The sequence below is a fragment of the Myiozetetes cayanensis genome, unplaced genomic scaffold, assembly GCF_022539395.1.
Source record: "Myiozetetes cayanensis isolate MyiCay16 unplaced genomic scaffold, myiCay2020 scf2-11, whole genome shotgun sequence".
NCBI lineage: Eukaryota > Metazoa > Chordata > Aves > Passeriformes > Tyrannidae > Myiozetetes > Myiozetetes cayanensis.
The window spans coordinates 412,111-439,860 of NW_026087411.1; the positions used below are offsets into that span (position 1 = coordinate 412,111).

General features: G+C 51.3%; 1 protein-coding gene across 1 annotated transcript; it reads left to right on the forward strand.

The window, feature by feature from the left end:
* On the forward strand, positions 1–27,625 carry KIZ (kizuna centrosomal protein). The gene is given in 12 exon segments (XM_050315774.1): positions 1–232; positions 2,956–3,018; positions 3,563–3,719; positions 5,648–5,740; positions 9,131–9,210; positions 9,212–9,453; positions 9,929–10,145; positions 14,486–14,621; positions 15,087–15,246; positions 19,910–20,009; positions 25,799–25,842; positions 27,385–27,625. Coding segments are annotated over 11 exon segments (1,362 nt in total). The 5' UTR covers positions 1–232; positions 2,956–2,989; the 3' UTR covers positions 27,489–27,625.
* The last annotated feature ends 125 nt before the right edge of the window (positions 27,626–27,750 follow it).

Sequence of the window (27,750 nt, forward strand, 5' to 3'; positions counted from 1 at the left end):
CGGCGGGACCGGGAACACCGGGACCGGGAACACCGGGAATTCCCGCGGCCCTGCGCGCCGCCGGCACCCTGGACCGCCGGCGGGACCGCCATCTCCGGCACCGCCTCCCGGCACCGCCGGGCACCTCCCGCGCTGGCACCGCCGGCCATCCCCGGGACCGACCCGCCGGCACCGCCGGGCACCGGGACCCCCGGGACTCCCGCGACCCCCGGCTCCGCAGCCTCCGCGACAGGTGAGCGGCCCCCGCCGGGTTTGAGCGCTGTTGCATCCAGCGCGGGTGACTCCGCGCAGGAAGGTGCGGCCCCTCGGGTGTGCCGTGCCCCGTCCCGTCCATCCCCGGGGGTGCCGGGGTACCCGGGGTACCCAGCCCGGCCGGGGCTCCGCTGGTTCCCTGCAGCCCGCAGCGCGGGTAACGCGCTCCCGCTGCCGGGCGCGCTCGGGCTCAGGTTCTCCTGCCGCGCCTTTCTCGTCTCTGAGCGGGGTCCGTGGCGGGTTTTTGGGCGCTGCAGGGGGTGGGATTCAGGGAGAGGCGCCTGCCCGCGGGGATGGGGCTCAGAGCCCCCCGAGAGCCCCGCGGTGCTCCGGCAGTGCCCGGGGCTGCTCCGCCCACACCGCGGGCTCTGCCCGGGGGTCCCCTCGGCATCGCTCCTGGCGTACGGGTAGTTTGGTGTCTCACAGGAGGCTGGTGCTGGGGCTCAGACATTGGCACTGCTGTTATTTCTAACGCCTCCCGGGCCCTGAGGATCCAAACTTGCTCGTGTTTCTACAGAGCTGCTGTGCATCACTTCGCTAAGAGTCCTGTTGTGCTTGGACCACCCTGAGACTCGTGCAGAATCCGTCACGGGACCTTAAATTCCACTGCAGACTTTGTTTGCTGTGTTTCACTTCCCAGTGCTGGCACTTTGCCCCCTGTGAATGCAGAAGTGCTGCGTGCTCAGGTCACCCTGCAGGAGGGTGGGATCCCTGTGGTGTGCAGCATCACCAGGGGTCAGTTCTGAAGAGCCCGAGGTAACGAGGGAATTGGGGCAGGGAGTTTCTCTCCCATGCTCAGCGCACCCCTGACCCTGTTGGGGTTGCTCAGCACTTGCTGTGCTGATTACTCAGCCCTTACTCTTGGGCAGCTGCAGTGAGGAGGGCAGGGTTTGAGTGCTGTGGGCATGGAGTAAATGAATTATGCACTGAAGTGCTGTACTTAACTCCCTGAGTAACTGGGCAATTAGAGTAACTGGGCTCAGCTGTGGCAGCCAGGCCAGGTGCCTCAGGTGCTTTGGGTGCCTCAGGTGCTCCAGCGTTTGCAGGAAATGTGCACCAATGCTGAGGTGTCCTAAGCACAGAGTGGGAACCAGGTAGGGCTGCTCCATCAGGAATACCTGCTGGTGTCAGCTGTGTGAGGAGGAAGCTGCCAGACAGGCCCCCTGAGGCTCCAGGCTGGCAAGGTGGGAGAGCTTGAATTCTGCTCCCAAATCCTGAACTAACTGTCTCTCTGTAGACTGAAGACTCAGGGTTGTTTGAAAATGAGCTGCCTGGATCCCTACAGAGCTCTGCAGTGGCTGTTTTGGCCCACTTAAACAAGAAGTTGTTTTCTGACCGTGCCATTTTGACCTAGTGCAGAACTGCAGGTAACACTTCCAGGCAGGGGGCTTTGGTTTTCCCACGTAAAGAAGGAGGTGGTGGTGGTGCAGTGGAGTGGCCAGAACGATCCCTGGGCTTCACTTGAGCCACTGACCAAAGGAACTGTGGCAGAACCTGGGCAGGTGAACTCTGCAGGAGTGTTTGGGTGGGCGCTGGGCAGAGCTGAGCACGGAGCCCCCCGGGCTGTGCCAGTGCCACACTTGGGCACCCAGAGGGACTCTCTGATGCCAAGAGGGGGAATTGTACGGAGGGATTCCCTCCAGGAGCCCTTCCCAGGGGATTCCCGTGCTGCCTAAATGGCTGCTGCAGACAGATGAGTGGGATGCTGAAAAACCTGGCTGGCAGGGAGGGAACAGACGCTGGGGAGCTGAGGAACGTGATGTGCCCCCTGTGGGATGGGAGGGTGGGAAGCAGGATGGGAACCAATGGCTGTTGGCACCCACTGGCCTCCCCATCCATCGGGATATCCGTGTTCTCCACTGAGGCAGCACGATGATTTCGAGAAGTGTAACAACGAGATGCTGAGATCTGGGTTTGCCTGGCTGCCTGTTGTGTAGGAGGGCACTGAAGGGATGAGATCCCGGGTGGAGCGTGGCTGTTACACTGTGTACAGGACATGAAACCCTGATCCTCTTCCAGGCAGTGCCAGGATCAGATGGGTAAAATGGACACCTTTATCTCTCTGGTGGAGCAGTGGGAAGGGGTTTTCCTGCCTTTGCTCTGTGCAGGGAGACTGGGAAGTGGTGTGTTTGTGTGTAGGGAGAGCCCAAATCTGTGGAGAAGCGTGCCCAGGTGTATGGACAGGTGATCTGCATCTGAGGTTTAATAAACTACTTGGCTGGCACATGGAATCCATGAGCTGGGGAAGAGCTGAGCTGCTTTGGAAGTGTTTTAATGTGTTGATCTGTCCCTGTGAGAGGTTCTGGGGAGTTGTCCTGGGAACAAGTCCAGCCAAGTATTTCCTGCATGGAAAGGGGTCTGCTGTGGGGTTGTGTGGGGGAGGAAGGGAGGGGTGAGCTCAAGAACTGCCCATCTCGGGGTCCAGAGCCCTCCCTGGGGCTCCAAAGGGCGGCTGTGGCCGGGCAGGGTCTCTGGCTGCGTGGTGGTAACCCCGTTCCAGTGAGGAACAAAGAGAGATGGGAAAGCTTTGAGGTGTCTGCTTTGTGCTAAGCTGGGCTGGCAGATCGGTGTGTAACTCCCAGCAAAGCTGAGCTCTCTGCTCACCAGGGGCTGTGCTCTGCAAAACGCTTCAGTTCTGGCATTCTGGACACTTTAAACAGTGAAATATTTTTATCTTACTCTGTGTTGTTTGTTTTCTTGCAGTGAAGCCAAAAGGCTGGAATTAGAAAGGCAGCTGATGGAATACACAATGGCTGATCCATACCTGTAAGCCTATTTAAAATGTCCTTGGAGGTTATTTTGTTTTAAAAAGATGGCCCTGGCTCCCATTTCCCGTGTTGGCAAGAACGCTGTGTGGCTGCCCTGGTACCAGATAAGGGGATGTGAAAGGGAATGTTGTTTGTAGGTGGGTGAGAACTGGTTTAGATGGATTTTCAGTGCCTGTTTTGGTGGCACCATGGATTTAGGCAGCTGTGAAACCTCCGGCTTGCTGTGGCTGCTCGTGTGACTTCCAGGACACGTTCCTCCAGGTGCAGTTTTCGTTTTGATTCAGCGTGATACCAGAACATAACCCGCGTAAAACACACGTACAGGGGTGTTTTAATACATTTACCCTCTGGAACACCAGAGCCCCTGTGTGAGCCTGCAGGGAAGTGGCACACCTGTGTGTATACGTGCAGAAGAAGGGGTGTTTTTGGGGACCCGGGGGCAGCTCCCCTGTCAGTGTCGCTGTGCGTGAGGAGAAGTGAGTGCAACAGATGCCTCTGTGTTATTGTTGTGCTGTCTAAGTACAGTTTCTCCTTCCCCCCAGGGCCAAGGTGCAGTCCCTGGAGCTGCAGGAGCGCCTGGCAGCGGTGTCCGAGCGCCAGCAGTGGGCTCTGCGGCGGAACCGGTCCTACCGCCGGGAATTCCGCCGGCTGGAGGCGCACATGGAAACCACAGGTTTGGAGATGATTCGGAAGATGGAAGTAACTTTCTATAAGACTTGATACATTCTTTAGTGTTTGCTGTTGTTGTTCTAGTAAAGAGATTTCTGTGTGTCCTGGTGCTTGAGGCAAACTCGATCAGGATCCCTCTTTCAGGGTATAGAACAGACGGGATCTGAAGTACTTCAGATTGAACAGACTGCTATAAAAAAGGTCAAGCCCTGAGGACTTCTTAACAATTATAATATTATTATTATCATATTGTCTTGCTGTTCCCCAACAAACCATTTGGGATGTGGCAAAGTGGTATCGTGCCGTGGTGATTCCAGATTTTTAAAAACGGAACTGCCATTTGTGCTCTTGCCACCAATACGTGGAGCCAGGTTTGAGTGGGAGCGCAGTCTGGGAGGGAAATGAGCAGTGGCATCCTTCGGAAACATTTAGCTATGTTTATTCCTCACACAACAGGAATGCAGGTAGTGCCTGTTTGCATCTTTTCCTGGCTGTAGTGAACCCAGAGTTCAGACTGTGGAGAGGGTGTGATTCCCCTCCTCAGATTTTCAGTTGCTATTTGAAGCAGAGCAGGAGGAGGGCTGTGCCGTGATCCCAGCTTTGCCCTGCTGGTTTCAAGGATTTTTTTTTTTTTTTCTCAGCAGCCCTAGTGCCCACCAGTTTGACCAGTGGCAGGTTGTGGTGGTTCTGACACCCTGGTGTGAGTCCCAGTCAGGCCAGGGGTCAATCTGCACGTGGGATTTTGTTCAGTCCTTCCATTTTGATGTTCCTGTGCCATCCATTTCATCTTTCCCAAGTTAGAGTTATTTTTCTGAGCTGCTGAACAAATGACACCTCCTCCATGCTAGTTATGAAAAGCAGAAGAGTTATGGAGCATGTAATCATTTAATCTATCATGGGAGTGCACAGAAAGAAATTATGACTGTTTTCTCTTTTTTTTTTTTTCCATAGAGAATGCCCTTTAGGAGTGCTTTATCACAGCTCTGGGCACATTTATTATGTGGCTGTAGCTCACAAAACTTCTTTTGTTTCTGAAAGATGCACTTTTGTTCCCTGTGTTTGCCTGCAGTTTGGCCAGTAATTTTTAGGAGTACAAATAAAATCACTTAAGCTTTCAGGAAAATTCAGGAGTTACATGTGAGTTTCTTCTGGGCATCCCTACCTACCGCACGGTGAGGTTTTGTTTCTTAAAACTCCACGTTTACGCTTTCCTGAGCAGCCTCTTCCCCGGGAACTGAACGCACCACTGGAGCCAAGGGCAGAGCTGGGCAAGTGAATTGTGTTAAGAATTTGTTTCTGTGCCTGTTACCTGCAGCAGAACAGCTGCTGAGGTGCTTTCAGGCTGCCCTGATGTGTTTGTTGGGGTTTGCAATCAGGAACAAACAGGATTAATTGCAGGTGCTGCCTGTGCTGTGCCGAGTCCCGCTCCGAGTGCGTCACCGCTGCTCCATTGAACTCTGGAGTGGGAGAGCTGGGCCTGGAGGAGCAAACAGGGGGCCTGTCCCACTGGGCTGCTCCCTGTAACAGCTGCCCTGGGTCCTCCCTGTAAGGGCTCAGCCAGTGGCAGGGTGGGGACAGACACCTTCTGAAGTCATTTTGTCCCCAAGCGGCCGAGTCACCGTCTGGGTACGGCAGCAGTGATTCAGGGTTACAGCTGACGGTTGGGATGCAGTCAATTGGAGTCAACAAGTTATTGCCGCTCTGTAGGATCCTAAACTGCAAATGAATAAATGTGTATGAAAACCCTGCAGCAGACTGTGTATGGGCCACGCTGCTTGGTCAGGGGAGCAGGAAATGAGGACAAAATGGGATCTCTGGCTTTTTAAATGTAGCCTGAGTGAAAAAGGCTGCAAGGACTTTATATTTAAAGGTGCACAGTTTGCAAAGTAATATCTGTTGGTTTGGGGGAGGGTGGATTCTGGCCACCAGTTTTGTGTGACGGATTTGTTCCCATTTAGGCATGGTATGGAAGGGAAATTAAAAGCCTGTTATCCCTTCAAGAGGGCAGCTTGTCAGCAGGAGGTGACAAGGAGGAAGGATCCAACGAGCAGGTAATGGGGGGGAATGGGCTTTATTCCAGAGCTGTGCATGGAGGGGCAGGCATTGCTTTCCGTGGGGGCTTCGGTCCTGGCGTGTGCAGCGTGAAACGGTGTTTAGGGCCTGAGGAAGGGGAGTCACCTGGGTAAAAAGTGCAGTTATTGCAGCCAAAGAGCTGGAATTAAAATAAATCAAAATAATTATTTATGCACACCTTGTTGGGTTTTATAACTCAAGTGCTGGATGGTGTGCAAATGGTGGTGACCAAGGGGGGCTGTTCCTAATGAGGGATGTTTGTGGAAATGCAGCGGTGGATCCGTGCAGTGTGCTTGTAATCCTGTGTGTTTTGACCTTTCCTCAGAAGAAGCAGAAGGAGATTGCATATCTAAGGAACAGACAAAAAGACTGACAAGGAATACTTAAATATCTGCTGCCATATATCTGCAGTAATGCAGGCTCCTAATCCCTCCTCCTATCTCCATATAAATGATACAGTTCAAGACCAGAGCTGTTTCCTCCACTAAAAGCAGCAAAGCTCTTTTAGATGAAATGTCTAAAAACATCTTGTAATAACTTGGAGCATGCTGGCAAGAGTAGTCACTTGTGACTGTGTGTGGAAGCCCCTCAGCCGGGCGGCGCCGGAATAGGCAGGACGGGAGCATCTCTCCATTATCCCGAGGAGCCGGCAGCGCGTCCCTCAGGCTGCAGCATTCATTAAGGGGAGCTTACTGGGCTGAAAGCTGGGAACAGATGATAACGGGATATGATTTTCATATTTAATGCATTCCTTGGAAGAGTGTGTGTGCTGCAGATTGATAGAAGAATCAACTGCTACTTTACTAAAAGACTTTCTAGTTTGCCCTATAGCTACCGATGGAATCATTCAGCCAAGAAATTAACTTTTTCCCCTTTTACCTGCTTTATGTATCTGCTAAGCAGGCTGCTGGCTGCCAGGGAATGTTATTATGCAGTTAAATGTTTGGTATTTAAGACTCTTATCAGAAAAGAAACAGAGGCCACACTATTTTGTTTTTATAGTAGGAGGAAGGTTTTTGGTTTCCTTTCTTCAGTGCATTAGCAGTCGTTAATCTGAGTTTATAGGAAGTTTTCCCCATAGATTAAAAAGTTAAAAACCTTGAATTTAGAGCATTCTTTAAACTGTAATATACAAAGCAATGAACCTGAGCAGCCTTGACCTATATAGGCCAGGCCTCCAGCAGGGTGGGAATTGCAGTTGGAATATGGAGGTGTGGGGAAAGACAAGTTTATTTTGGAACGCTGGGTTGCTCAGTTAGAGCAGGTGGCGTGGGAGATGGGATTCCTAACCCATGGAAAAGTTAACATGAGTACTAAAACATCAGAGGCTCATGCTGTGACTGGGGATATCCAGGATATAGATCACAGACCTGGTTCCACGAACCAGCACTGCAGTTGTGGTGGCTTCCTTCAGGCTGGTTGGGATCCAGGGACTGTGTGAGGAGCCCATCAGTGACACATCCTGGGGACTAAGGACAATCCTAGAAATGGTCTTCCAGTGACAGTCAGTGTCCCAGTGGCCTGAACACCATCAGGAATACCTGGTACATCTTTGAGATGTGGGATATGCACCCTTTTGGGGTCCCAATTTTCGTGGGAGTCCTTAAGCTCAGGAGTGCTGTACTGAGGAGGTCCATCCCGGCTGGCAGAGCTCCTGGAACCTTTGTGCTATGAGGTCTGGCTTCTTCAACTTGGAAGCACTTCCTTGAAGCCTTCTGAAGATGCTGGACTCGTGCAGGCTGGCACTGCTGTGTGTGTTGGCTGTGGGTGCCTCCCAGGAACATCCCTGGGTGGCAGAGCCCCCTTCCCTGGGAAAGGGATGTTCCCAGGTGAGAGAGTGCCTGGCAGGGACAGGCCTCTCACTGGACCTGCCCTCCAGAGCTCTCACCTGGTTCTCTGCTGCCAGGGCACACTGGGCCCTTCTGTCAGCCCTAGTGGAATGGCTTTTCTTATCTCTGTTCTCATCAGAACACTTTAATGATCATCAGAGAGGTGGGATTTGTTCCTGGAGGATGTGGGAAGCCTGCTCTCCAAACCAGGCAGGGACTGAAGGTGTGTTCATGCAGAGACTTTGTTCTGGGGTTCTCACCCAGCTGGGGTGACCTGAAGTTCAGCCATTTGATGGCTCTTTTGGGCCAGACACCTCCAGGTTTGCCACTGTTCTGCTGGTAAAAGCAATGCCTGGACCAAGCTAATGTGTCACATTTCTGCTCTGAGAACCCAAAGGTGCTGAAGGGATGATTATTTTTCTGCAGTCCAAGAGAAGCTTGTTAGGGATGTGTCTGCTGTGACTGCCAAGAGCTTGTGCCTGTTTGAATTCCATTTGTTTTGGAACACTGCATCCAGGAGCTGCCAAAGCCATGCAGGACTGGCAGGAGGCATTTGAAAGCACCAGCTAATTAATTAGGAGGAACCTGAGAGCCGTGGTGATGGAATAAGCTGTGAACTTAATCTGAGTAGCAAACCTTTGCTTCTTCTTAAAATAACTTCATGGCTTTTTGTTCTGCTTCTTGTTACGTGGAATTTGAGCTTTTTTAAGGAACCTTGGTCGCAGAGCAGACAAGATGCCTTTGTTTCCTTTCAGCTGGGCTCGGCAGCTGACTTTGTGTGGGAGGGAGAGGTCAGGCAGTGAAAGAGGGGAGAGGTGTGGAGGTGACTGTAAATTGTCCTGCTGGGATTTGGGGCTGGAAAGGAAGCCCTGCTTAGTGTGAACAATGGCATTACGATGGCTAATTTTGGCTTTGCATAAACTGGTGGTGACCCTGCAGTGGTGGTGGTGGCAGTAGCCACTCCTCCTAAATTGTCCTGATTGAGTAGGTTTGCAAAGGAAAAAAGGCAAGTACTAAAACACTGGGATTTAGCAGCAGAGTGGTTGTACTCCTGGACCCGTTATTTTGTGCAAGTTGAACAGTTCTTGGAGTAAAGTACCATTGAAAATGTGACTGGTGGGTGCCCCAGGAGGGAAAGGCAGTGCCCGTGGTGTGAGCTGAGGAGCTGGCATTGCTCTGTACTGTGGTCTGACAACCAGGGAGGAGCAGAAGGCATCTTCAGGGTTTGAGTCTTTGTAAAAACCAGTCCCCGTTTAGATGGGTTTGAGTCCTTTGTGTGCTTGGGCCCCCTTCGGTGGGCTGGGGGTGCAGTGAGCTTCTGCCACAGGTGGTTGTAGCTCACTTGAGGTCTGGGCCCTCATTTTCACACTGGGATGCATGGGATGCATGCCAAGGGTTTGTGTAACGTTAATGCTGTGGCAAACACTTGAATGCTGTGATAGTTCTCTCTCCAGAAACCAATATGCCATCCTCTAGAAGCTTCACTTGCAGCAGGCTCCCATTTGTGTCCCTCAGCCCCGTCCCACTTGTGTGTTTCAGGTGCCACAGGCTGGAGGACAGGCAGGAATTGGCACCGAGACAGCTGTGCCAAGAGAACAGCACCATCCAGCAACAGCACTTCCTGGGCTGCCCCACTCCAGCTGTGTCAGCCCCAGGAGGTTTGGGAATGAAGCAGGAACCCTCCCAGCCCCCGTTCCCTGAGGGACTCGGTGCCGAGAGCCAGAGCACTGGTGGAGAGACTGAGGGAGCAGCGGGACACGGGGACCTGGCTGCCAGTGAGGAAGGCTCTGAGCAGCTCATCTCAGCTCCTGATCCCACACCAGCCACCCCCAAGGAGGGAGAGCTGCAGGGAAGCGTTCCAGGTATGGCAGCGAGAGCAGGCAAGGAACTGCAGAGTCTCGGAGCCTCCAGGCATGTGTTCTGCTGCAAGGTTTGAACACTGGGAACGATTGGAGCCTCTTGGGGTGCACTCTTTTGCCCTGAGAAAAACTTTTTTCAGCTTCTCTGATTGCTCCCCCAGAGCTGATCTAGTCTGGTAGCTGGCCTCTGTGCCAGGGTGGTTTTTGAGGAGTGCCAGGTTTGTTCCCAAAGGCTGGAGCCTCCCCAGACTCCCCCTGGTGAGAGGAGTGTGGAAGGACACGGGGCTGTGGGCAGGGAAACCCCCAGCCAAGGGAAACAGAAGGATGGATGCTCACACACACGTGTGGAGGGACAGGGATGAACAAAAAGTGCGCATAACCTTGGTTTCATTTCCTACACTAGGATACAGTCCTTGGTCCTGCTGATGTTTTGGGAAGAATAATGAATTCCTCTTACTTTTTTAATTTGTTATTACAGGATCAAAGTCTGTCCTGAGTAACTGGTGGACTGGTACGGAGGAGAGCAGTGCAGAGCTCCCGGTGTCCCCCAGTGCTGAGGAGGGGGTGATGCCGAGCGTGCCCAGCGCGCAGCAGGAGCGGGACGGGGATGCCCAGGCTGTGGAGGGCTCCCCACTGCCCCCACTGAGCTGTACCCCAGCCCAGGAGGAGCCCTCAGACAGCTCAGCACCAGACAGGTATGGCCTTCCCTGTTTTCTCTCTGCTCACTCTCTGTCCCTGCTCCAGAGGCTGCGGATCAGCCGGGCTGGTCAGGGCACTAAAGCCCACACAGGTGGGCCAAGTTCTCACCTTTCTGCAGGACTTTGTACCTGTGCTGGGGGTTCAGTGGCTCAGGTACCTCCCTGGAGTCAGAGCTGGCCGAGTGAAGGGTGTTTGTTGTTAAAATGCAATACCTGTTCTTTAAATGTACACAGATCTTACCCCAGTGGCTCTGCGTGGCAAGTACCTGTCACTTACTAAACAGCCTATTTTGTGTGGACTAGAACTTCCAGTTGGTTCAACCTTTTGGCCATTTGTCTGGAAAAGAACAAGAGCAAGGATGGTGCAGTGCAGCCCCACAGGGTGTCCCCTGGTGCCGTGTGACAGCGGTGGGGCTGTGTGGCCAAGGACGGCAGTGCCAGAGCAGCGGCTGTGACGTCCATCACAGCCAGATTTTTGGCCTTGCAACGCCCTCGTGAGACAGGGAAGTGCATCCCCATCCCAGCAGGGCAGTGCCCAGTGTGAGGTGGTCCCTGGGGCTGGCCCAGCTCCCCTCCCCGTGTCCTGTGCCAACCACTGTCACCCCTTCTCAGACCCCCACTGGGGTTTAGTGGGACATCGGGCAGCGACCACATACAGAGAAAATCAGTGCTTTTACCCTGGAGAACAGGGGTAAAGTGCTCCTGGGGAATGAATTCTGCCACTTGGCTGAGTTTGTCCATCTTGGTTGTTTGCAGCTTTTAAACCTGTTCAGTGCATCTACTCCCCCAGCATTCCTGGCCGTGTGGTCTTGGTGCTGACGTCAGGATTAGTTGGAGTGTTAATAGATGACAGCCGAGCAGAAACAGACACTTCTGTAACTTTATCATTTCACATTTGCATCAGGCTGTTGCTTGCTATGGAAACATCACCTAATTTACATGTAAATAGCTTTTACCCCGTGTTTCCTTTGTATCACACCTGTTAATCACGGCAGTGCTGGGGGAGCCAGGTCTGTGCCAGAGGAGTGGGAGCTGAGCACGGGCAGTTTAACCTTTTGTTCCCTCCCTCGTGAGGCCTCGCTGTTCCGTGGCTGGTGAGAGGTCGTGCAGCTCTCTCAGAGCCCAGGGAAATCACACACAAGGTTCCACCACTCTGTCCCCGGGGTGTGGCTGAAGGCTCCGAGGGTCCCTCCCTCAAAGCTGCCCTTTCTCGAGGCCAGGGAAGTGGGGTCACCACTGCTGGATGTTTCTGCAGCAAAGATATAGATTTTAATCTGTTTTACCTGAAAATTAAAAGGCAGATAAACTGGCAGGAGCGGAGGATCTTGTGGAGGGAGGGGCAGTAGTTCCCTTGTGCTTGTGGCCAGGTGGGCTTTCCAAGGCACCCAAAATTCAGCGTGCACCCTCGAGCCTTGCAGAATAATCACTGAGCTAAAGAACTTGTGGAAAAGCTTCCAAGTGATTAGTACATGAATTTCAATTGTATAAGTTGCACAGACTATGAGAATGCAGCTTTCTCTGGTCAGAGTGCATCATGCCACAGATTCACAACAGCAGTAATTCCAGCCCCTGTGGTTTTCTCCTGTGAAATTCCTTCACTGGCTGAAGAAACGTGTCAAGCTCTGTGTATTTGTTAAGTCAAAATATCTGTAACCTGGGCTCTCCCCCTGCAGCAGTGTTGTTGCTGTGGCATCCAGAGGGAGCACCGTTCCCTCTCTGGGTGTGCTGGGGCCGTGGGTGCGCTTTTGGGGGATTATCTGAAATGGGTACAGGGGATGGCCTTGAAAGGAGCAGAGACCACGGCTGACTGCAGAGGCAGAGCAGAATCCTGGTTGTGTGCCAGGAGGTCACAGGTTTTCATCTCTGGAGCAAACGCCTCTCCTGTCTTACTGCAGCGATGCCAGTCTCGGTTTTTAAGGAGTTTTGGGGTTTTTTTCCCCACGGTTAAGAGTTGGCAGGTCATGTGTTACCTCAGGATGAGTTCAGCCTCATTTCCAGGTGCCTTCCCCAGCTACAGGAGTGGTTGTCCTGACAAGATCTGGATGTTTTCACAAGCAGACCCACGTGAGCCCAGGCTTTGTTTTCTGATGTTCAGCCTCCACCATGTGGGGGTTTGTGAAGGCACCAGGACTCCAAGGGGAAAGACTCCGTGTCCTCTTACCATTCCTTGCAGCACCCAGCCCTTTCTTTGAGGCTTAAACCCGGGGAGGGGGGGAGAGGCTGGGGGAGAGGGTCTCTGAGAATTAGTGTGGAGAAAGATGATGACTATTTTAAGGCCTGTGCTGAGGGGGTGGAAAAAGGCAGAGCTTATGCCAGTGCTGCTTCAGCTGCATTGAGGAGGACTTAGCACAGATGGATTGTGCATTACAAAATGTAACACATAATTCAAGCTGTCAGCTTAATCAGACTGTTTCCAGGAAGCAACCTGTAAAAGAGAAGGACCTCTTGTTTGCTGACCTCTGATCCGTAGCCTGCTGCAGATTGTCATACATTTTGTTTTTCTTTATGTTGGTGTCCCTTCCTTCCCCTTCCCTTTTTATTATTGTATCCCTCTCGAGTGGCACCCTGGAAGGACCACCCAGCGGGAGGAAAACAATGGGAAAGGAGCCTGCCGCTGGAATACAGGGTTTGTAAGGCTGGGGGAAAAGAGAAAGCACTGTTTAACTGCCTATGTGATCTCCCGGGCATTGTTTTGCTTATTAAATGTCTAGGAAACTCGACTAAAGGCACGGCAGCTCCCACCTAATTGTTCACTGTTGCCCAACACTCGGAGGGAAAGCACAACTTTGGGTACAGCTCAAGACGAGGGGGAAAACGATGCGAGTTTGTGTGCTCAGAGCCCCTCACCAGGGCAGTGCCAGCCGGGGTTCACTGTGGAAACGTGTCCTGCACACGGGGGAGAGAAATAAAACTCCCTGTGCCCCAGCTGGGGTGTTCATCGCTGGTGGAGGGAGACCTGGGCTGGGAGCCCCACAAAGCGGCAGCCGGGGCCCTGAATAGCCATTTACACCCCCTGTTCCAGGATTAGCCGCTGCATTGTTTCAGTGGTTAAGTCCTCATTTGCATCATTATAGAGGTGCAGCCTCATCAAAACCCCTCTGAGGTCCCCGGGCTGTCCCCATACCTGTAGGTGGTCACCAGATTTGTTTCGATTGTGGAGGTGAAGGAATTAAACTGCTCGGCACAGGGGTAATTTCCATGTGGCATCTCAGCCCGGGCTGATTTTTCTGATGGTTTGTTTGCTCGTGTGCCTTTTTTTTTCTTTCCCTTCCTACACAGCTCAGGCAATGTGGTTTTGCTGTTTGCTTTGAAAAGCTCAGACGAGGATATTTTTTTTCCAAGGGGTGCGATGGGGATGCATTTACAATACCTGTGCACCTCGGGTGGCTCCAAGCCCTATTTGTCCATCCTGGGATGCTGGCAGGGCAACACAGTAACTCCAGAGACTTCTCAGGCAGTCACTCCTGTGATCTGCAATGCCAGGCTCTGGCACATATGGACAGGGAATACGATTCTGAGAAGCAGTTTTATTTTTCTGCCAGGCAGAAGATGCACGTGGCCTTTAAAAACAGCAAAGTGCAGCTATTCGAAGTGTTTGGGTTTGGTTTTTTTTTCCCAGTGCATATGCCACAAGGACGAGCAAGAATTAGCTGGGGTTTTTTTCAGTCTCTTTAACACAGGAACGAAAACAATTTCCATTCTGTCCTTGCTCAGCTCCTGTCTAGCCCTCCCTCCCGTGTCAGGCTCCGCGGTGCTCAAGTGCTGGCAGGATCGGGGCACTCTGAGCGCTGAAGGAGGGGCTCTCTGCCCATACCTGGCTCTCCTGCCGAGGCTGATACTCCTGCCAGCACTAATACCTTGTTGTGTCTCCTGAATGGTTTCTTAGGGACAAACACTTGTGGAGTTAATTGGAATTCACTCCTCTGTGAAACTTCGCTGGAGCAACTGGAAAAACAAACATCTTTAGCAAACGAGGTCGCAGTACTGAGATTTTCTAGGTCAAAAGACAAGCCTGGGGCAGTGGGTGCTCAGCTGTGCCCTATGGAGGGAGGCCTCAGCGCTGGGATAGGGATGCAGGAAGGAAGAGGTGTGTCTGGATCCTGAGCCTCAGGACAGGGACAGACATCATGACCATGGTCACCCCTACCTGACTTCCTCACATTTGCAGAAGGCACAAATGATTTCTTAGAGTTTCCCCTTTAAATACCACTTTTCAATTCAGAAATGCTCACTGACAAATGTGTGATAGCTTTTCCCACCATGTGCTGACCCCCTTGTCCAGACCGATGGGTGTCACGCGCGGGGTGTCCCCTGACGGTGCCGGCTTTGTTCCTCAGGGACACGGATGTGCTGCAGAGTCACCTGAGCCACCATTCCCTGCTCCTGGAACAGCACCGGGCTCAGGCCCCGGAGGGAGTGTCGGAGATGTCTGACAGCCTGCTGGCTTGGGGCGAGGAGGCACAGGACAACCAGGTGGGCACCTGCAATTTATAATTCATGTTTTTGGCCCATGGTGGTGACTTCTTTCTCTGAGGGCTTTTGGGTGTTCTGGGAGCCCCACTGGGTGGTGGTGCTGCACAGCTGGGCTGCAGGGGAAGGTGCAGAAAGGGCCCTTTGAGCTCCTGATGCACAAATAGAGCTGTTGAGTCTGTCAGCTCCATCCCTGTCAGCACCTCTGGTCTGTGGAAGGTTAATGATGACCAGCAGCAGGTCCGCCTTCTTCGTCTCTGATCACTGAACTCTGTCTTCTGTTCTAACTCACTGTCAGATCAGTGAGCAGGGAGCAGATTCAGGACCATAAAATTTTCTCCTGAATCCACCCTGAAACACCCTGGAAGCAGATTTCCCTGGGAAGTACAGATAAGCCTGAAGGTATGTTGGGAAACGCTCCAGGTGGAGAATAACGGGCTGTGGCCATTTTTGTTTTTAATGCTGCAGGCTCTGCCAGTGCTGAGAGAGGCCCTTCCAGGAGAGCGTGGGGATGGGTCACCTGTCCAGGGTGAGGAGTCATCCTGCAGTTTGCCATCCATCCTGACAGACAGCAGGGAAGGGGAGCGGGCAGAACGCACTGCCCGGCTCACCGGAACGGGAGAACCAGGTAAGGGGGGTCTGGGGTCTGGCCCCATGCCCCAGCTTCCTGCTCTAGGTGTGTTCTGCCCAAATCCACAGAGGGATGTGCTATAGCCACTGGCAAATTGATGTGGATTTGTAGCAGATTTGGGGGATTTTCCTAAATATCTCAGTATCACTTGTCATTCTGCTTGCTTCCCAAAATTAGCGATACCTGTGGTGGTGGGACTTTCTTTGGGAGTTAAAAAGCCAAGCCCTGTGTCCTATAAAACACATCTGTGGGTGTGCACATGTTTACAAAGCATCTCCTGATTAGAAACTGGAGGATGTATTCGATGCCTTTTGTTACTAAGCCAGACTACAGAAGGACTGACCAAAAGCAAAAGGGTTTGTGGTGGGGGAAGTGTGTGGGGCTGTTTCCCAACTCAGGAGGTGAAGGTGTCTGGGAATCCAGTTAATTTCTGTAGCTAAGGAAGGAATATATCAGCCCAGTGACCGCAGCTCGCTCACTCTGACTCAGAGCATCCCTTCCATCCAAGGCTGGGCACAGGCAGGCAATTAGGCTGCCCTGCTCTTTACACTGCAAATGCAAACACGCTGCTTCAGGACTCCTAAATTCATGCCACTGTTATTTGCAGAGGTGGCACAGACTTTGATTTAAGCTGATTTCCACGTTGGGTGTGATCCACACTGCTGCTGCTGGACAGGAGTGTGGCATTGCTGTGGGTTTGTTGTTTCCCAAATCCCATCGGGTCTCCAGTTCTTTAAGATGTTTGGTTGGCTTGTCCTTGTCTGGGGAAGCTACAGAGAGGCAGGGCGGCTGTGGCACCAGGCAAGATTCCAGTGGGCGCTGCTTTTAAGAGCAGTAATGGATAGTTTAGATCAATAAACAAGAGATAACAAAAGTGAGAAATTAAAGGGAGCCGGGCTTAAAAGCAGCCACCCCAGTCTGATCGCCGGCGCTTTGAAATGGTTCCGTCACGGCACGTTCGCATCCAGGAGTCACACGCTCGTGTGAAGATGAGAGCGAGGAGGGAAGCGCAGTGGAAAGGACTCCTATTGCAGGTAGAAGGGGTGGCTGCATGTTAACCTGGAGCCCAGCATTCCGCTGGGTTATCGAGTCAGACCAGGGGGGTTTGGTGCTGTGGGGCCGCTCACAGAGGGTGAATTCAGGTGCTGCTCACTGAGCACAAAGGTGAAACGTCAGACCAGAGTCCAGCTCACCTTGGCACAAACCGAGGTGGAGAGGAACAGGGCCTGTTTAATTCCTTGTAATCATGTAGCACATTCAGACCATGAGGATATCTGGTCGCCGAGCCTTTTGGGGCCGCTGTCGGTGTTACAGGGGTCAGTCTCCGTGGGGAAGATCCAGGAATTATTAGGCAAACTGCACATGTTCTTGGTTTGATTGTCTCCTCGAGGGATTGACTGTGGATCATTAGAGCAAGTGTGGAGTAGAGCTCTGCTGGCTGGGAGCAGTCCCTGTGCCTGGAACCCCAGGGGGCTGTTCTGTGTCAGTCAGGCAAGAACCACGTCCTGGTGATCATTCCCCTTCCTGACCTCTCTCACAGAGCAGGCAGCAAACACAGATGTTTCCTTTGTGTCAAAATGGCAATAAACTCCTTAACCGAGCCCAGTAACTCCAGTTTAAATCCAGCCCTTCCGAGGGTGCTGTACTGGCTGTTCTGCAGCCACACTGTCCCCAGGAACGAGGCTTCTCACACCTCACTTGAAAGCCAAGCTGCTCCTTTCAGACACGATTCATCTTCAGCCCATGATCTTCTCTGGGCTCCTTGTTCTCTCCTGCTCCTCCCTGCCAGCCGACTGCTCTTTCCTTTTTATCAGCATTATTTGCTGTGGCCCCAGAGCTCTGAAGTTTTTTATGCCTCAAATACAAGCTGCATCTCTGCGAGGTGGCTTCTGGGCTCAAGCAGCTCATTCCAGGCTTTTAGTTGAACTGATACTTGATGTCCATCCATACAAGATTATTTTGCTGTGCAACTTTTTTCTGTGCTTAAGGGATACAGGTTTGGGTGTTTGTTTGTTTGGTTTTTTCAGTATTTGCTGAGTTCTTGAAGCTTTGGTGTGAAACACCAGAAGCCTTCTGAGGCTCTGGGGTTTGATGGCCTTTGCTGTGAGAGCCGTGTGGATGCACTGCCAAGGACGGCACTTTAGGAACGCTTCTGGGGTTTTGCTTTATTTCTGTTACCCAAAAAGAGAACCTAAATATTTATTTGCTTTAATATTCTGCAAATATTCCTGAAGCATTTGTGTTGGTTCTTTAATGCCTGCAGGGGAGGAAGGAGGTGGATGTAGGGGGAGGTCTTTAGGGTGTGGGCTGGTACCTGGAACCACGGGTGGGAGGACTGAGCTCCCCTGGAGCTCCTGTGCACAGAGGCTTGGGCATGGATGTGCCGAGCATTCCCAGCTGGAGCAGGACATGGGATCTCTGGAAACCCCTGTGTGTGGCCAGCTGGGCTTGGGGTAACTCGTGGCATCAGTGTGGGGTTGTTCCCAGAGGCCTGTCCGGAGCTCAGGGAAGGCTGTGCAGGGATAATTGGCTTTGAAAGCATCGTATCTGGTGCACGGTCTCGCCCAGAGAGGAGCTGGCTGATAACAGCCATCTCCTTTGATAGCAGGTTATGTGAGGATACCGGGGGAGATCTGGGCTCCTTCTCATCTCCTCCGTGGATGCTTTGTTTTTTATCAGGGAAGACACGCGAAAGAAATTGTTCAGCTCTTTGGCTGTTCCTGAGGTAGGTGAATAATGTGAGATTAGAAAGGATAAAATCCATTATTTCTTGTTTTGCTGGATGGCTGTTTAAGAGTCTCATTTATGAGTAGGAAATTGCTGATTTTATTGAAGGGGCAGGCTTGTTAAATCTTTAACAAAACCAGATTCTCTCTCTCCCCCCTTCATTTATGTCTCTGATTTGAACAGACATTAAGGCTATGCAGGATTTGAATAAAAATGGTGTAACTGCTCCACTCATTGGGCTTTGCTTTCACAACGGCCTGTGTGCCACCTTCCAGCTCCTCTCCAGGTGTAAAATATCCAATTTAGGAACGAGGGGGAAAAGCCCTCTGAAGAAATAAAAATGAGCCCTTCTTTATATGCCGTCAGGGAACATGAAAGAGCACCAGCCCGGTTCTGCTTCCCCGTTTAGGCTGCCTTTAATGAGCCAATAATGCTGCCACCACTCTGCCCACGCGTCCTTCCCGGTGGGCTCCTCCTTTGAGCTGCAGGCTCAAAGGTTCCGAGGTTCCTCCTGGAGTGCACTAATAAAGGCATTAATAAGTCTCACCCAACTTTTCCCTTCGTTTGATATCTTCCATTTGCCACTCCTGTGATGGAGGAAGTTCCTCCCTGTGCCACAGGCAGTGGCTGCTGGGCTGGCAGAGCTGCCTTGGCACAGCCCCAGGCTGCGTGCTGGGCTTAAATCAGTCTGGGTGACACCCTCCAGGAGGGGCTGTTTGACACTCAAGTTCCTGAAAGACCCCAGAGGCTTTTTAGGGTTGTGATTTGTGGGTGAAAATTCTTCCATCTTGAGGCAGAGGCAGCAGCTTCTAAAAGCATCCTCACTGAATGGCTGGCTCCACTGGGAGTGCCCTGGTCATCCCAGAGCCTCCCTGGGGAGGAAGGCATTGCACTGGGGAGGGTTGTTTATGAGAGTATTTATCCCCTTATTTAATTTAAAGGATGGGGACGTATTTGTTGGTGTTCGACTGCAAGTGCAGTGGTCAGTGTGAGGAGGGTGGAGGAGCTTGTTCCTCTGTGCGTGAGCACAGCTGTATTCCCAGGAAAACCAGCAACCTGGAGATCCACCTTTCCCATTTCCAGGCAGACGGGGTCAGATAGGCAAAGCAGCCTTGTGAAGTGGGATTTGTGCCTGAGCATCGTGTGCTTTGGAAACAAATATAAAGATAAGCAATTGTCTGACTCCAGTGAATGAATCCATTTACTTCTTCCTTTTTATTTTAAATAAATCTTTACAGAATGGAAATGAGATCCACAGAGCAGGGGGGAATGGGAAGAAAGGAAAATGTGGATCAAAGGCTTTGAAACAGTTGCTTGGTTTGCCCTTTAAGTCATAAAAATACCAAGACATGTCTAATCCAATTTTTATTGAATTTATTTATTTATTATTGTGTAATAATTTGTTTAATTCAAGGGAATGGTTGAAAACACTGAAATATCAAATAATATTGAAAGAACTGTAGCATTTCAAAATAATCTATACTTAAGGGGAAGGAGAACAAAAATAACCCTGCTTCAGATTAAAGTAAATGGGAACTTGGGGATTAAAAAAAAAAAAAAAAGGTAAAATTACTCCAGAAATCCTTTAAGTTTTGCTTAGAGTTGCTGTGATCCAAAACAGTCCTGAAGGGAAGCTCCGTGTTTGCTCCTGTTTCTAAAGTGAGGCAAAAGGTGTAAAGCTTTCCCAGTGTGGAAGAAATCCCCCTCACAGCCTGATTGCTGGGCAGGGAGTGTTGTTTGCCTGGTTTGAGCTGACTTCCCCTCCGTCAGGAGCAGACCCTGTGGAAGCAGCTGCCGTTGCCGCTGCTCCGCTCGCACCACGCGTGTGGCTCTTCCAGGCGTCCCTTGGACAACCAGAGCCGGTGGCTGCACTGCTGGGGGGGATCCAGCTGTTGGGATTGCAGTGCTTACAGCTCCTGTTCTTGCTGCACAGGTCGGGATCTGGACGGTGACAGTTCCAAAACACACGACAGCCGGGAAGCGCACTCGGAAACCAGTTCTTCGTCGGATGGAATAGTCCTTCCCTTCTCCAGGTAAAGGCATTGGATCTGTAATGTTGGAAATGCATCCACAGCGTGAGAAACACTGTCAGGAAACCATCAAAGCTCCCATGTTTTGGGTTTTTTTAATTGTTTTTTCCTTACTTGAACCTGGGTTGACGTTCGTGTTTTCATGTTTATGTAACAGAGCACGGAGGGTTTGAGCGCCTCAGGAATTGTCTGTGCCACAGCCAGGTGTGGTCTGGCAGCTGCTGTTCCTTGTTTAAGGCTCAGCTGACATCCCGGTGAACCACAGCCAAGCGTGTCCAGCTGCTTTCGGTGTCAGCTGGGGGCAGGACGGGGGGGATCAGCAGAGGGGCAGCCAGGGAATGTCTGTGTGCACCTCTGTGTGTCCGAGGTGTAAATCGGGTGTAACTGATAACGCTGCCTGTGGGCTCAGCGGGGTTATATTTAATACTGGGTGTTTAGAACGTGCCTTTCCCGCTGCAAAGGGAGGGTGTTAATGCACCTGAGGGGTGCAGGGTGTGCTGCTTCTATTTAAACAGGAGAGAAAAGGGAGGTCATGTGTGGTAACCTTTGGGTCCATGGGCAGCGCTGTTGGATGCTCCTCGTGCTCGTCACCGGTATGGGACAGGGATCAAATCAGTGCTCGGGAAGCAGCAGAGAATGGGGATAATGCAGCTGGCTCCTGGAATGCTGGCCAGGCTTTTGGGCCTTCTGTGCCCCTGTAGGGGCAGCCCAGCGCGTGGGTGCTGTGGCTCCAGCCAGAAACCCGCCGGGGATGGCTCTGGGGAAGGGACTGCAGAGCCCTCAGGCAGGTTATGAACTCCTCCCATGTCCATGACACGGAGCTGCCTGCAGGGTTTTTAGGCTGCTGTGGGTGAGGCCAGGTGCAGTTCTGCACTTGGTGTTAAAATGACAGTGTTTCTGTAATTAGAACCCAGTACATACAGGCTGTAGCCAAGTATTGATGAATGGCATTCCTGCTTTTGTGTGGGATTAGTTCTTACCATCTCAGGTTCAACTTTTTTCTCCTTTTTTAGATTTTTTGGGACTATGAGAGTGATTTTCCAAATCATCCTACCTAGTGCTATAAAGTGCAAGGGTGTTCCCGTAGCTGAGTTTTTGAAGTGTTAAATGTTAGCCCTTCCCTGAAGCCTGGAACAGCAGGAGGAGCAGGATCAGACCCTGAGAACTTGCTTAGGGGATCACTGAATCTGAATAAAATGTGTAATTTAAAATCAAATATTTCTTATTAAAAAAAAAAAAAATTCCTCTCCAAGCATTATCCCCAGTGCTGCTGCACTGCTGGCTAACAGTGCCTCCAGCCACTTTTGACTCCATCAGATGCTGTACTTTTTTTTTTGCCTTTTTTTTTTTTTCCCAAATTTCTGTTTGTGATGGATTTGAAATCATCCCCTCTGCCCTATCATTTCAGGCCTCTCGGTGCTCAGCAGCAGCACACGTCATGCACTGATGTGTGATGATGCTGCCTTAAAAAAAAAAACCATAATAAATCTCTTACAATGGCTTAAAGTTGGCTTTTCTAAGTGACTCAGAGCCAGCATAGCCTTCCCAACACGGGGTTTGGGAACAGCCCCTTGCCTCTGGACACCCAGCCCCAGCTCCGTGGAGCTGGAGAGCGGCCGAAGGAGGGAGGAAGAGGGAGAGATGTTTGCAGCCAGGCCATGCTGCGATTCCTGGGCTCCCTGCAGCCACTCCTCGGGCTTTATTGCTTTCACAAGTGGTCTCAAACCCACTACTTGAGAATAAACATCCCTGCGAGCTCGGCCGTGGCACTTTATAAATTCTCCTTTGCCGCGTTTTGTCACTGAGCTGATGAGTGACCCCGGCGCAGACCCCGCCGGACCGGAATAAAAACCGTGGCTCCTCTGATGTCCCCCAGACAATAATTATCATGTGCCAGTTAAGCCCAAACTACAGCTGAGGGATTTTACTTTAAAGCGGAGGCTCGGGCGCAAAAATGCATTTATAGCTCTTTGTCTGGCACCTCATTATGTGTGGGCCTGATTCATTAAGTAATTGGTTTGCAGTTGTTTACATGAGTATTAAGGCTTTCTATTCAGCAGCCTTTGAGATACACATTGTGCAAATGTTGCATGTTATGAATGCGGAATGAGGGGCCGGGGCCCGGCCCTATTGGCTAAACACTGCGCGCTGTTGAAAAGCGAGAGAAAGACATTGGGTGCTGCTTTGCATAGCAATGACTTTCTTAATAAGCTTTACAGATTGATACACACAAGCTATAAAAGATGCAAAGAGATACTCTTAGCACATTTATCCATGCTCGTTTCACTATTATGGGCCTGGAGAAGGGAAGAATTGAGGGCTTTCATACTCGGGTTTTCAGTGCGTGTCTTCAGTGCATGAGACTTAATAGAATCCGATGTTTATTGTATTATAAATCATGGGGAAGTAGGCAGATCTGCAACAGTTTATTATTAAAGATTCTTTCAATGTAAATCTTTTTCTGCCATTGTATTTCCTACAGCAAAATCATTTTGTGGTTGAGTGGGGATGAAAGGCATAATGTACGACGGAGTGAGTCTTAATAGGAAGCTGCTCTCCGAGTAAAGACCACTTGTTCCCTTTTGTTCGGCGGTGCATGCCAGAGCTTCCTCTTCTCCCGCAAACGCCGCCCGCTCTACCTCCAGCGAGGAAGCTGCTTGTCCCTGGCCTCCCTCGCCTTCCCGGGGGAACCTTTCCACGCGGGGAGACGCACCTTCGGCTGGCAGAATTAGCGCGCTGCGGCGGGGCAGAGGCGTTGAATCCCGCGGCCCTTGGGGGAGGAGGTATCAGAAGTCAGGGCCGAGCCGTCGCCGAGCGCAGGCGGGCGGCCGGCGATGTGTGTGGCATTCCGGGGGGCTGTAGCGATGGATGCGGCCAGTGGAGGTCACTCGTTTTCTGGGAATTCCCCATTTCGGATGCAGGCAGCTTATTTTTCTTTGACTTGTTGGGGCTGTCTCGTTTCAAAATAATCTGGAGATTAAAGATGTGTTATCAGCTGAGAACCAAAGCAGGGTTTGGATTTGTCAGGACACCAACACGGTGTAAAGTATTTTAAACTTTGATTAATCTGCTCCAGGACTCCAGGGGGGTCTCTGAAGGCTGGGTTTTGGCCGAAAGGAGCCGTTACCCAACACAGATGTAGTGACATGCAAATAGAAGTTGGCAGAGTCTGATTCATCTCTTAATTACTCTCTGGGCGATGTTCGCCGTGGCCCCGTGTGCTTTGGCCATCGGGGGGCACTCGGGCTCTGTGCATCCCCCACCTCCCCCCTTCCCAAACCAATCCTGACTCGGGAATCTCTGCTCTTCTCCGAGGAGAGTTCCCAGGGCTTTGGGGCTGGGAGTGCTCAGGGGATGCACAAATGCATTTCTCCTGGAAATACAGAGAAAGTGGCATTGTAGGGGTCTGGATTCCTGGGAGATGCACCCAGAATCCAGCCAGGATCTGATTGTTTTCCCCCACGACATACTCTGTTTCAAATGGCTTCTGTAAGAAGCTGACTGAGAATTCCAGCACGATTTCCCACTGTTACAGCTGTTTCTGTGAGCTCTGGTTCCTTCCCCTGAACACCCAGCTGTTGCAGGGACAGCGATGTTGCGGTGGTGATGCTCTGCCAGGTTTGTGGGGAGAGGCACCAACATCTGCCTGCTGAGGACAGAAGGAATAGTGAATTTTTTGGCAATGCCCCTGCTCTCCTGCACAGCTCCCTCACAGCGCTGTGAGGTGTCTTTGTGTCAGTGGGGTTTTCTGTTTCAGCCTGCTGGATCTAAACAGCGAACGGTCTTAGACGCAGCTCGATAGAAATCTTTGTGTCCTGAACCAAAGGTCACGCTACTTACAGTGTAATTACTGAAATTCAATATTATTACTCCAATTCCGGTGTGATGAATGGACTTTTGAATCTGTGCTGACTCTAAATGTGTGTAGTGTATCTACTGTATATTTTGGCTTTCCAGGGCGGGGAAATCTCTTGGCATTTGGGATTTCCCGAATGTTTTGGGTGTCTTTTTCTCTTGACACTAAAAAAATAGAGGTTCAACAGGTGCTTTAGCAGGAAGGTAAACAGGTTAAAGTAAAAATTTTCTGCTGTTTTCCAGCAAGCCCCCTCAATTAAGGTGGCTCCTGTTGTCCTGGTATTTTCCTCTTAATATTAATTTTTCTTATGGAGGAAAAGATACTTTCTTGGAGCTTTTTAATTTCTTACTGTTGCAGCATCTTCAATACAAAAAAAAGGCCTGTTTCATCAGAGAAATGGAGAGATTAAAAGGCCCTTTGAAGTGAAACTGGTTTGGGTTTTTTTCTTTGTTAGAGCCTGGGTTGAGTTTGGAATTATTTTAGGGGAAGGAGCAAATGTGTAAATGGATCTGGGAGGGTCAGGCCGGGGGATGAGTCGAGGCGGTGGGATGGGCCTTGCTCCGTTGGCATCCGTTGGGATGGTGCGCTCGAGGAATGTTGGAGAAATGTTTGGAGCCCAACCTTTTATAGTTTCTTACTGAATACATTAATAATTAGTGGTATCACTGTGAGTACTTTACTGGTGCTGTCACTTGGTATTGGCACTTAGGCCTTGGTTGGCATCTTGGGGGAACCTGGGCTGGGTTTAATGTTCTGGGAGTTTCTGTTCACAAAGAGGGAGCCTGTGTGCCAGTGGCATTCACAGCCTGAGGAGAAGGAATGGGATTTGAGCAGTGTGAGCTTTCTGTGGGTTAAAAGGAAGAGTGGCTGCACCCTGGTAGCTGCAGTGTATGAAACTCCCTGCTCTACGTGTGGTTTTCCAGCTGCAATCCCAAATTCTGGCTTCCAGGGAGTAACACAAGCAAAGAAATCATCCCTGCTTTTTTTTTCTTTGTTTACTTCACAGATGCCTTCACAATGTTGAAATGTTTTTAACTCCCCACTTTAAGGACTTCTGTATTGGCTGCCACGTTTTCACATAAAACACAGCAAATGGCAGGACATTTCAGACCTGACTGAGTCCTGTTGTGGCCGTGCCCACAGCTTCCAACTGCACCTTGACACTGGCTTGTATTTCACTGGTTGGCCCAGTGATGGCCCAAATACCTCCTATTTGATCTTCCTTATTAAAATCAGCTGAAGGTTTATTTTTAGGGCTTCTTGCGGGGCTGTTGCTGTAACAGTTAATTCTCCCCCATGGTTGCCCCCGTGTGATTATTCCACAGCCCCAGCACAATGCACGCGCTGCACACAAAGGATCAAAATGATTCCAGCTTGTTTGAGAGATTCAAAAGGGCCTGTGATGCTCCACACACAAGAGCAGCCATTTACCAGAGCAGACTCAGGCTGCACACACATCAAGGTGGATCAAAGGCAGCGGAGATTGCACATTTCCATGGGGCCGGGGGACAGCCGGGAATCGGGAATCGCGTGGGGCCAGAGGAGCGCACAGGGAGGAAGGGAAGGAAGGAAGTGCAGGAGCATCACTGGGGTGCTTTTGTTTTTGTTTGGATTTTGTCTTTACATATTTAGTGTGCTCTGGAAGGCTGCAAAAGCTCGACAGGGCCCTGCTCCTTTGTACCTTGATTCAGTGCTGGTGTAGGTCAGTGCCGTTACCTGGGAATGACTCCAGGAACAGCCGGACCAGTGTTCCTGCTGCATGTGGATTTCTCCACCTTTAAGGTGAAGAAACCCTTGATAAAATAGTTATTTTTAAAAAAAAAAAAAAAGTAGTTACAGAAGTTACTGACATTTTTTTTAAACAATTTCACAGTATTTTTTAAAAAAGTCACTTTTAATCTGTGACATTTTGCTGATTATTTGAAATCTTTTACAGGACTGAGACACGGAAGGAGACGGTAACTGCCATAAAGTCCAAAGGTAAGAGACAAGTGTTACACTGCTGAAAATCAGTGTCTTGTGTAATTTATACTGTAAAAGCCCTCCCAGAACTACATTAGGACCTGTATAAAGTATGGAGACAGGAAAGTGTGGCATTGCCCTGGAGCCAGCAGGGAGCTGAGGAGAACAAAGTCCAGGACAGAGAGGAGGTGTGGGTGGTGTGGAAGGAGTCGGGATCTTTACAGGTTTTAATCAAATGACCATGAACTGCAAGTGGAGGAGACCCAGAGAAGGAAAAACCTGAGGTTTCCCCGGTTTTCCCAAGGGCCACAGCGGGACAGGGGTGCAGCTGGATGGTTTTGTCCATCGCCAGGCTGGTTTTGTTCTGAGTTGGTGTCTGGGCCCTGCATGTTTTCACTCCCCAGCATCCCAGTTTTCCCCTTTACCCATCCCAAGGCTCCCTGGGGCCTGCAGACATCTCTAACGGAGTGTCCTGCCAGCGAGGCAGTGCTGGGTGTCCTTTGCCTGGAGCCTCCCTCCAGGTGCTTGGCAGTCTGGAATGGCGCGGCACTGAACCCAGGTACGAATGCCATCAGCAATGGCTGCTTTGGTGCCACTTGAAAGGCTCTCACATCCCTGGCCCCTTTCTTGGAGCCGTTCCACGTGGGAGCGAGTGCAGTGCTCGCTCTGATGTTCCTGGTGGAGCACAGCCCTGCGGCCCAGGGGGCCGGGATGGAGGATGAAAGATGCAGCTGCTGCATTTGTAGATAAGGTATTCATGGAGCTGGTGCCATCAGAGGCCTTAGCAGGGCCTCAAACACGAGCTGCAGTGTGTGTGAGTGTGACAGCCTGCCTCCCTCCGCCACCTCCGTCCCTGGGCCTCATTCCAGGCACTGCCTTTGGAGAGCCAGCAGCCCCTGGAATGGTTGGGAACAGAGAGCACAGCTCTGTCAGGCACTGCAGCCTTGACTTCACATGCCACACTTCCCACAGTGTTTTATCCATGGGCCAAATGAATTTACATATTAAGGAATCTTTCGGGCACTCTGAATTGTGGGAGGTTTCTGTTGATGTCAGGGAAAGGGTTTGCCAGTTCCCTGAGCTGCCAGTTAAAGCCAAGTCTTCTGTTGAGATGAGGCCTGCCTGGATATGATCTGATCTCCCAGTGGTGATTTTTCACTCGTGACGTCACTGCCATGTTTGTGCCAACTCTGTGATGTCATTTCTCGCTGGTGACTTCACCGCGGGGTCAAGCAGCAGCAGGAGAAAGGGGAAGAGAATAGACAAAGCTGCAATTCAGGCAGCAGCTGGTCAAGTAAATTGCTTGGAGTGGAAATGTTCTCCCCAGCTACCTTGAGGCACAATGGAGTGGGAGCGCTGAATGAACCCGCTGTCCGGGCACAGCCGCTCCGCCCTGGACACCGCGCGGGGCCGGACACACGACCTGGGCTGGGGGCTTCAGACTGCCCCTCCTGCATCAGCCACGGGGCCTGGGGAGAGCTGTCCACTGATGGTGTCTGTGACAGAGGGCACCCCCTGGGAAGGATTTTACCTCTGTGGTTTCTGTGTCCCCACCCGCAGCGTTCTGGGGCGAATCGGACGACAGCAGCTCCGAGCTCGAGGCCGCCCTGCGCCCGCAGACCCACAGCGCCAGCTCAGACGACTTCAATGACTTCTGTGAGTGAGATTCCCTGCTGCCTTCTGGGGAGAAATGAAAGTGTGGTCCTGCACACAGTGAGTGTGCTGCGGGCTGAAGCACTGCTCGTCCCTTTATGGGCAAAGGAAATGTAAATACCAAATAAACATCACAGCTCCTACCCGCTGTACGTGTGCTCTCTCTGACCTGCTCTGACAGTAACCCTGCCCCCTGAGATTCCCCTCCTGACGCTTGTCTGCATTCCACTGTTTGGACTCCAGAGCTAGACGTGCTTTGGAAAGCAGCAGACA